At 44.6% G+C, this 10,606-nt stretch overlaps 1 protein-coding gene across 2 annotated transcripts in view; it reads right to left on the reverse strand.

The window, feature by feature from the left end:
• Positions 1-10,599, reverse strand: part of ALKBH3 (alkB homolog 3, alpha-ketoglutarate dependent dioxygenase) — a 35,205-nt gene extending 24,606 nt beyond the window's left edge. The window contains exons 1-7 of one of the 2 annotated variants that reach the window (XM_024558797.4): positions 10,472-10,599; positions 8,282-8,431; positions 7,825-7,928; positions 6,687-6,721; positions 4,215-4,262; positions 3,188-3,291; positions 1,561-1,649 (exon numbers count right to left, since the gene is read on the reverse strand). In XM_024558797.4, coding sequence (XP_024414565.2) covers positions 1,561-1,649; positions 3,188-3,291; positions 4,215-4,262; positions 6,687-6,721; positions 7,825-7,928; positions 8,282-8,360 — 459 coding nt within the window. In that variant the 5' untranslated portion in view covers positions 8,361-8,431; positions 10,472-10,599. Of the gene's footprint in view, positions 1-1,560; positions 1,650-3,187; positions 3,292-4,214; positions 4,263-6,686; positions 6,722-7,824; positions 7,929-8,281; positions 8,432-10,222 lie in introns of both variants that reach the window. The other variant, XM_024558798.4, reaches the window with a different exon arrangement.
• Positions 10,600-10,606: the final 7 nt, after the last annotated feature.

Below are 10,606 nucleotides of genomic sequence, written 5' to 3' on the forward strand. Positions count from 1 at the left end.
GTGTGGCTCAGTGGATTGAGCGCCAGGCTGTGAACCAAAGGGTTGCCAGTTCTATTCCCAGTCAGGGCACATGCCTGGGTGTGGCCAGGTCCCCAGTAGGGGGCGCACAAGAGGCAACCACACATTGATGTTTCTCTCCCTCTTTCTCCTTCCCTACTCTCTCTAAAAATAAATAAAATCTTAAAAAAATAATAAATTAAAAAAAAAGAGTTGTCAAAATGTTCTTTAAGCATAAAAGACCACTCCCCTTAGCAGATCTTATATGCTTTATGTTTATTACAAAGCCGTGGCTCTCAATCAGGGGCAACTGTGCTCACCTCAGCAGATGTCTGGCAATGTCTGGAGTCATTTTTGGTTGTCACAACTCGGTGAGAGGAGTTTTGGCCACATAGTGGGTAAAAGTCAGATTAACTGCCAAACTTCCTACAATGCACAGGACAGCCCCAACAACAAAGAACTATCCATCCCAAAATCGTAAATACTAAGGTTGAGAAATCCTATTCCAAAAGATTAACTAGGATGAATGAGAAAGAACTTCTTCCCCACAGCCTGTTTAATCCTCAACTTGTCTGCTGTGACTGTTGACAAAAGGTGTATTAATTCTGACAGAAACATGGCCAGCAGTCTACGCTGGATTGACCTAATTCAATTCTCTTCATGTTTCCAAATCAACCTCAGATACAAAAATCTCAGCACTCCCCTGGATCACATTCGAAATGCAGGCCTAGGAATCAAAGCACCGAGCTATCTTCTCATATGGAAAAGCCACGTACCACCACCAGTCAATGTTTCATCCGTGAACATTTCAGTGAAGTGGTAGCTCGTGATTATAAATTATTAGAAGCTCCGAAATGTGTCACACCACATTTCTGTTAATCCCATTGCTATAAGCAAAACTCCATTTTCTTCAAAGTCTTTTTCCACACAGCATAATATTATTTGCCAAAGGCAAGATTCCAGGGACTAAAGAGGGAGCTATTTCTTGGATCTCAACTCCATCCTCTGGACAAGTTTAATTTATATACTGAAATCTCTTTGTTTACTGTCATGGAAATTTTTAAAAATAAAAGAAGCAGTAGAAACAAGCCAAAGCAACGATAAGCTGGAAGCCTAAGAGGTACAGCCACAGAAGAAATACCAAGTCAAGAAAAACACCAACCGTTTCCCACAAATGGCAAAAGAGCCTGAAAAATGAAAAGAGACATTCTGACCTCACTGGCCAGTCATCAGGACGTCAGCCCCACAGTAAATGTGCACCAGGGTGGACACAGAAGGGCTACAGCCAGGAATGCTGGGAGGAGGGGGCCTGGGAGAAGGAATGGCTCCTTTTCCTGCAGTGCTGGAGTCTGATTCCAGGTTACTTTAGCTCCGGTTTTCTCTCATCTTTGCATCGAAAGCACAGCAATGGCAGTGAGCGCAAAGACTCCGTGTGTGAGCCCCGAGGGTTTTCTGAACCAGGAACCATCATGCAGCTCTGCACGTTTTATTACTGTTTCGTAGGACTCAACACTTACGGTTTACAGTCTGTAACACCGTACAATACAACAAGTTCCAACGTACGTGCGGATTGGGCTCCATAGTGACTCTGGAGTAAGTGTAGGGAAGCTCGCCATACCATGCTGTAAGTCTTGGCTGCTGGTAAGTTACATCTAAGAGAGAAAATACAGGGCCTTTGAAATGGTTCAGTGCTATTTGCCGTGCACCCAGTGAGTGCCAACTACTCTGTGTCATGTCGTGCGGAAGGCTGTGAGAAACACAAAGGAAGAGCAAGGACGGGCCTGACCCAAGGCTCTGCCTTCCGAGAGGACATGGGATTCAAGCGGAGAATGGGGAGAGCCAAAGGAAGAAGACAAGAAGGTATGCTGGCGTGAACGGAGTGAGCACAGGCTCTGAGATGAGCATGTGTGACTGACTTGTGCCAGTTATGACATAAACAAGGGTGAAGGAGCCAGCCAGAGACAAGGAGGGCCTACAAAGCAGGACGCAGAGCCTGAAGCCTCGCAGGGAAGAATCTGTGGCCCCCATGTCCGTACGAGAAACAACACAAACCGTCTGCCCGGGGGCCACCACCGCATACGCGGCGTTGATTCTGCGCGGCGAATAGAGCACAGCAGGAGCTGATTTTAGTCAGAAGTTTCTTATGTGCAACTTATTTAGAGAGGGAGTTATCCGTGGATCTGCTGTTTCCCCCCCAACTGGTATCAACTGCTCCAACAGTAAGAACAACAATAAGAGCAGCTAACAGTCCTTGATGGCTTACTAAGTACAGGGCATTCTGCTAAGTACTTATCATGCATTACCTCATTTACTTGTCACAACAACCATACAAGGTGGGTATTATTATTAGCTCCATTTTACAGATCAGAAAACCAAAGACTAGAAAAGTACTGCAATTTGCTTAAAATTAACAATTAATTTGAATAAAAGTTAGCAATCAAAGCCAAATCTGTCACCAAAAGCCCCGCTACAGAAATTGCTGGGAGTTAGGAAAAAAAGCTGACTCTTATTCTGATGTCTGAGTCACAAATGAAGCCAGAATACTCTGCCTCTTTCTTTACAGAAAATTCAAATTCACTCAACTTGCCAGAAAGGAACTGTGTGCTAGAGCACAGACTCCCCCCAGTGTCCACCTCTGGTATAACAGGTACTGTCCTTTGGGGATGACCACAGAGGAGCAGGTTCAAAACGATGTGGTCTTCACCCGCTCAGGACAGTACAGACACTAAAGCCACAGGAGGCTGGGCTCCTCCAGTGAAATTAAAAGGAGACTAAAAAGCCAGTAAGAAGGACTGTGAAAAAACATATGCCAAGTAGAATCAGAAAAGATCAAACATGAAAAAGAAAGCCCTGGGAGTTTCTATGAAGAAAGAGGAAAGCCCGCAGCATCTGAAGTAATAAAGGTAGTGAGCAAGCACAAAGGCAGGTAAGTGTGTCGCCCACAGTTCAGCCAACCCAAAATTCCTTTGGTTCCTTGGGCTCCCGCCTCATTCTCCCACCACATTCTTTCTGAGCCCTGCCTGAAACTGCTTCTGTCCCCTTCGGCTAATCGCTACTCATCCTGGGGGTCTCAGGCGGCTTTGGCTCTCTGTGTAGCAGGCTGTGGTGAGAAGAGGCAACGGTGCTAGAACACATGCCAGACAGGGAGACCGGGCGGCAACCACACCTGTCAGCTCCAGGACCCACTCACCCTCTCGGATGCCGGTCCTCTGTTTCCAGGGAACATCTTGACAAAGCTGTTCCAATACCCAGTCGGCTTCTTTTAAGTCAACAAAGCCAGGATACAAACGCACCCTTGAAGCAGAAAGAACAGTTATTAACTAAAGAACACAGAAAAGACTGGCTTCGGATGCTATCAGAAGAGCAAATTAATCTGGACACTGCCTCCTCTCACGGGCAGAAAAAAATCACCTTACCCCCCATCCCATAGCAAGCAGAGCCTAGTCTCACCCAGGTCCTGAGGCCCCGGACGTGAAGTAAACCCCTCTCATGTCAATGCAAATAAAACAAGCATGAAGGGTAAAGGGATTCGCGAGAGCCCGCGGAGGCGTGGCTGAAGTGCTGCTCCAGCACTGCTGAGCTGGGAACCCTTGGGCTAGTTCCTTAACCGCCGAACCCTGGTCTTTGTCATCTGTAACCAAGTTGATATTTGCCTCATAGGGTCACTGTGCAAAGTAGAATAACTAATAAAATGCCTGGGCCTGTGTTATTTTAACAATTGATATCTCCTGAGACTTTGCCAATTGTAGGGGAAGCAATCATTTATAATTGTATTAAAATTAAAATATCCAAATTAAGGTTCTTTCTCTCACTGAATGTACACTTATATTAGCAATGCCAGGTCAGTTCAAAACCATTCTGGAGATTCTTCCCTTGGAACACCCTCTTCAACTTTACTCTTTGAAGATGCATTTGGTGTTTTGAAAGAGCCAGAGCTCACCTAAGCCATACCTGCTTCACAGTAAGATGTGACCAAAGTAATGCAACCGTTTCCTTGTGTGACAGTTAAACTTGCTTTAAAAGGGAGGTTCCCAGAGGGTTATGACAATACAGTGCCCCTGGGCTAATTACAGAGACATCTTCTAAGGAATTCATTAGAATATGTAAGTGCTGAAATACTTGTTTTAAATGCCTCATTATTTTATAGTGACAATTAGTATACTTGTGCATTACGGTGATGTTTTCAATTTTTTTTTTAAACAATTCACGTCACTTACCTAGACACGCCTGTGGGTGACAGGCTGATTTCATATACACCCTCTTTACTAAAGGGACAAAGAACACAGACTTGTTAGTACCGAACAAAGCAATACGATCTGGGAGTGGAAGGGCTGTCTTCTGGGACTCCCAGAGCCCTGGCTCACCAGTCATTGAACAATGAGGGCGCACTACAAGGCGAGCTCTTCCCACCGCTGAGATCGGGGGCAAGAGGGCAGCACATCATTAACGGCGTCAGGAACAGAGCGCAGTGAAGAAGACCGTTATAAAATACATTCTGATCCTGTCCCTTTCTACTTCATCCACAGTTTGGGCTGGTGAAGTCCAGCAATCTATCACACACAGGGGTGCCGAATAGAGCCCCGCTCTGGACTCGGGAATAGGGAGACACGTCACAGGCAGCAGGGGCTCTGAGCGTCTGTTGCTCTCAGATTCATGTCTAATGAGGTTCCGCCTCTGGTTAAAGCCCTTCAAAGGCTCCCACCGACTTTTCAGCATTGCATTTGAGGTCCCCGTGCTCTGGCCCCACCTCCTGTCAACTCCCACTGACTCACCATCCTCCAGCAACAATTACTGCTTGGGATCTCAAGTACACCACCATGTTCTAATCCTGTGCTTTTCGACATGCAAGAATGCCTCCCCACCATTCAGCACCCCAAACCAGCCCACCCCAGCTTTGGTTCAGTGGGAAATTCTAATTCATCATTCAAAATCTCAGCTCAGCATCAACTTCCTGACCTTTAGTCCACCCCAATGTTAACATCTCATCCTCTGTGCTACCGTAAGACCTTACATACAAATCTGCTGGTCCATGATACACAGGATGGCAGTTCACCTGATTTCAGGTCTATTTCATTTATAAGACTGTGGGTTACCGAGGGGCAAGAAACATGTTATTATTGTTTCCCAGTACCTAGCACATAGTAGTTGAGCAATAAAGCTAAGTGAATTTAATCAACTGTGTACAAGTACAAAACTCTTGCAGATGCGCAGTGTGCTGAGGTCCACGTAAGTGACCCTGATTAGTCACCTGGATTAGTGCCTCTATTGAGATAACTGTGTCAGATCCTTCTCAGAAAGAGGTAAGTTGCAGAGGATAATACAAAGGACCAGTGTTCACACCACCCTCTGCCATGTGAGTTAGCAGATCGTGATCCTGCGCTGGCTCTTCGCTAGATGTGTGAGCCCCTCTGAGCCAAAAGGTAGGCAGATCTACTGGCATATATACAGTATATATCACATTTCTAAGTGTGTTGCCTACAAAGTTTCCCAGAGTGTGAATACAATGTTTCACTGTGATTTGGGGCTACATTTAGAAGCTGGCTCACTTCAAATGTGAGCCACACTTCTGTCTAGTAAAAAAAAAAAATCTAGCATAGTTCACTTTAGATAACCAAAATTAACCATCCCTAGGGTCAAGAGGAATGAGTTCTGTCATTTTGCTCCTGACTTGTAAACTCACAATTGCCCGTTTTTTCAGTCTGGATGTCCTGTCTGTACCTTATAACAGGTTTCCTGGTTTTGTTTATTCTCTTTATCACCAACAGAGGCAATATCACATTGGTATTTGTAAAATAATCAAAGACTGTTAGAGCTACTAGAGTGGGCCTTAAGTGATTAAGAACTCCAAACCGTTAATGTTACGGACGAAGAAACGAAAGTCCAGAGAGATGGAGATAAATTACCTAAGAACAAGGTACACAGCTAACTAGTGGCAAGGCCACAACAACATACCCTTTGTGAAAATATGATGACATCTGTGTTAGTTTCAAATATCCGTAAGATACACAATTCAACTGCAAACAGCCAAACAGCTTAACAGACTGCTCGTGGGCAACAACATAAGCCTAGTGCCGAACTGCTGACGTAAAGAGATGCTTTCTACTGACATTTTATGTACATCAGATAGAAACTGAAATGCAGAGGAGTCAAAGCATCTTTCAGCAATTTTGAAAAACAAAACATTTTAGACACAGATTCATGTAAAAGGAATAGAATGTTTACTATCGTTTACTTGCTCTGGAACAGTTGTGTGGTTTTAAGAAACAGACTATAAGGTCATCTAGGTTTCCAGCAGCTGCCATAAGCATTGCTAGGGAACTGGTGCCCACAGCCTTCTTCAAAGAGCCATGTTTCAATGACTCAGGAGAAAGCCCCCTCAGTCCTAACCTAGGAGGTATTTTAGCTTATTGTCTGCAGATACATGAGTGAAATAGGGTCAGGAAATCTACACCAGCGTCCGCAGTTTAACGTACAGATATCTTGTTGCATTCTCCACATCATTAGTAAATTCAGAAAGGCTTCTCAAAAGACTAAGTTTACATACATCTGAGATAAGAACATCCCAGCCTAAAATCAAGAAACTAATTGAGCTGTTTGCTCTTCTAGACGGAACACCAGGGTGAGGGAAAGATCCTGGGCTCTCCATTTCAGTGTGGGCATCAGTTCGAGGAAGGAAACAAGTTACTTACTCGATCACTCGCGGCTCTGGGGCGCTGCGCACTACCTGCAAGGAAACAGGCAGGTCTCACTCTGGATCGGCTTCTCATCCTCCCGGAGGCTGACTTGCAGGATTACCAAATCCCCTCATTTCTTGTCAAAATACAGCAGGTTTAAAACTATCCTTTTTTAATTTCAAGCTCTTAGTATCCCACCAGAAACTCTCATTTCTGCTCTTCTTAGAATTGCTTTATAGTTACTCATGGGCGTTAAAAGATGCAACTGGAATTAATCCATTTTCCTACGGCCAGCAGCTCTGGAAAAACTTTTCCAGGAGTGCTTTAAAAATAGAAGATATTCTATGAAGGGATTTGAATCATTATTTATCAAATCACTACTGTACCACTGCAATTTTCAACCGGTGTGCCACAAAAAATTTTTAAACGTGCAATACCTGACTATTTAGTCAACACTGACCTCCTTTCCCCTAGACTGTCCAATAAAAAATGACAACAGCCAACATAATAATAGCCTGTCTTGAACCAGAAACATATAGAGTTCCATCTTATTGGTCACATCACATAATAAGGTTGTATCTGATCGGTGAATTCTCGGTACCAGAAATCCTTATATACAAGTATAGGCACCTGATTCTTTAAAAAGTCACTTTGGAGCAAAAAGGGTTGGTAATTACTATTATTATTTTTTGCAATTCAATCAAAATTATACCCTTTTTTTTTTGTCAGACTGACAGAAAAGTATATTTTTGGGTGAGCTGCAGAATTTTAGTAGTGTATGTATGCCCTGAGATGAAAAAATAGCCGCTGTAGAACGATGGCTGATTTTTAACTCTTTTTACACTTTGTTAAAAAGAATGAATCTTTACTGTTTCTTACATTTTCCCCCATGGAAAAAAAGCCCTCTAATCATGGTATGTCTTCCGTGCCAAAAAATAAAAATAAAATCTAATTATACATGCCTATAATTTGGGGGCAGGCTACTGAGAATCCTCAGACATGCTTAGAAATTGATACTCCATATTTCATTATTATTATAGTCCTTTAACCTTCCTTTTAGTAGTGAATTCATTCAGTCACTATGTGTCTCCTATGTGAATGTAACTTTTAGAAGTAAATCCTTGTTACTGTTGCAGGATAAATAAGAATTTACCTGCTGGGGTTCTTTGAACACAAACTGCCTGTCTGACAGGTGATGCTCCTTGTTTATCCAGGTCTGACCAGGCCTCTGGTGGAGACGGCTTTCAGAAGAGGTAGCTGAAACAAGAGAGAGGACAAGCTGAAACCAGGGGAAAGTCCGCTCTCATCGCCTTCTGCTGAGCAAGGACCAATGAAATCTGCTCAGACACAACCTCCATGACATCTACAAATTAACTAGTAAGGTCCACCGAAGACCTCAACCCACACACTGAAAGGTCTGAGTGTAGTGACTAAATATGAGGAGCACTAAAGATCAACCCTTAGCTCCCCGGCAACAAATTCACGAAAAATACCAGCCATACTTTAAATAATTCCTAATCATCGAAGTGGGAGTCTGTTATAAACCAAAGGGACGTAAGTAAAAGAGGACGACCGTTGTCCACATCCACAGGATCCCCACGGGTTCTTGCCTGGCTGAGCAACGGCCTGGCTCTTAGCAGAGCCGGCCCAGGCTCCCTGCACTCGGGCTCGCCGTCTTTTGTCCTCCATGTTGACCAGGAGGGCTTCCGCTCTTAGCTCTCAGAAGACTTCATTGCTGACATGTACCACACGATGGTTATCTGTTTAAAAAAAGATGCTTTTAGTTGGGGTTGTGAGAACTTGTACTACCAAGGGGTAATTATAATCCTTTCAGGCAGAGAGACTGCTCAAGAGCAATCAGAGCCTCTATATAAAATCACCATCTGTCGTCACATCTCAATCAAGAGGCCTACTAAGCACTTAAGAGTTGCTGGCTCTAAGGTTTACCTTTTGCAATTTATTATAGTGCTTTCACCTCATTCACAAAATAGTGCATGTTAAGAAATTCTAAAACCAGGATCATGAACCATGTTACTCTTACTAGTCCCCAAGAGCAGAACATAAGGAAACTAATACTCCACCTACACGGAAAGTGAGAAATAGGCTAAGCCTCAGTTTCCAAGAAGATTTCCATATCCCATTATCACTGGTTGCATCCAACTTCCCTGGCAGCTTGCTAACAGCATCCATGGCCTGTCTCAGAAGATCTGATGCAGGATCGACACAGGTGTAACAAGCATGGCAGGAGACGGTTACAGGCAGACACGGATGAGGACCACAAGGTTAAGTGCCTCACCCAAAGTCACTCATGAAATCGACAGCAGATACATTAACATTCAAATTTTAAGTTATAGTCTTCAGCTAACTGAAAAATCCACTTCATAATGGTCAGTAATGTAATGCCAATTTGACGTTTTTATCAATAAAATTTTAGTTCACAGCAAATACAGGAGCACACAGAGCTACAAAAACAAAAAAGCCAGGGAGGTTTAGGCCATGTATTTTGAAACTACAATCCACTTCTTTTTTTTTTTTTTTTAAGATTTTCTTTCTAGAGAGGGGAAGGGAGGGAGAACAAGGGAGAAAACCATCAATGTGTGGTCGCCTCTCCCTCACCCCCACTGGGGACCTGGCTTGCAACCCAGACACGTGTCCTGACGGGAAATTGAACCAGAGACCCTCTGTTTCCTAGGCCAGCACTCAACCCACTGACCCACACCAGCCAGAGATTTAAGAGTCCACCTGAGAAAGCTTCTCATCTCAGGCTCTCAACGATAACAAGCTTATTTTATGGCTTGTTTAGCCTACCAATTACCAGGGCCCACCCCTGGTAATTGATTTCTGGGCTGGGCCCATAAATCTGTGGGTTTAACAAATTCCCCAAGTAGTATGAAATTCTTCTCATTTAATAAGTGAGGAGATGATAGAGGCTGCCACCTTCCCCTAAAGAGTTAATGGCTACCCTGATGGGTGTAGCTCAGTTGGTTAGGCGTAGGCAAAGCCAATGGTTGCTGGTTCAATTCCCAGTCCAGGCACATGCTTGGGTTGGGGATTCCATCCCTTGTCCCCGCGCATATAAAAGGCAACCGACTGATGTTTCTCTCCCTCTTTTTCTCCCTCCCTGTTCTTCTCTCTAAAAATAAATAAATAAATAAATAATCTTCAAGAGTTAATGACGGGATCAAATGCCAACTCTGCAGACCCACAAGACGTATAGAGGAAACCCTCCTTCGACATTTTCTCTCAATTGAGGCCTTCGAAGCTTAACACAATTAGCCAAAGTTCTTGATCTGTTCACGGGTCAGCGATATGTTGCATGTCCGGGAGCAGTTGAAAATAAGATTCCTGTGCCCCATCCCAGACGTACCGCATTCATGGAGCTCCAAAAGACTGTGAACTAACCCCACCCTCCACCCCGGAATTTTTTACCCGGATAAAGCTTGAGAACCTCGCAGCAGGACAAAGAGCAAGGGCTCTGGCGTTAGCTAAGATTCGCTCTGAATCCAGATCTGTCACTTCCCAGCGGCATGATCTGGGGCAAATGACTTCACCTGTTTGGGCCTCAGTTTCCTCCTCTGTAAACAGGAAACCAATCTCTCTCTCACGGCTGAACTGCAGATTAAACGAGCGTGACAGGTGAAAGAGGCTGGTCCTCAACAAGGGCTAGCAACTTTCCCTATTTTAGACCTTCTCTTCCAGGAGGCTCAGGTTGAGGTCCTGGAGGTCACGTGGGAAGGGACCTCAGAAGCAGTCCCCACGCCACCGGCCCCAAGCTCCCGTCAGCAACCCGAAGGCCGCACCTGGCCGCGGAGTAGGGCGCGCAGGTTAGCAAGCGCTCGCCCCGGTAAGCAAACTCCAGCCCCGGACCTGCTCAGCCACCTGAGGTCCGGGGAACCACGAGTGCAGCCCAGACTCCTGCAACTCCCAATCCTAGG

Source organism: Desmodus rotundus, chromosome 5, assembly GCF_022682495.2.
Source record: "Desmodus rotundus isolate HL8 chromosome 5, HLdesRot8A.1, whole genome shotgun sequence".
Taxonomy (NCBI): domain Eukaryota; kingdom Metazoa; phylum Chordata; class Mammalia; order Chiroptera; family Phyllostomidae; genus Desmodus; species Desmodus rotundus.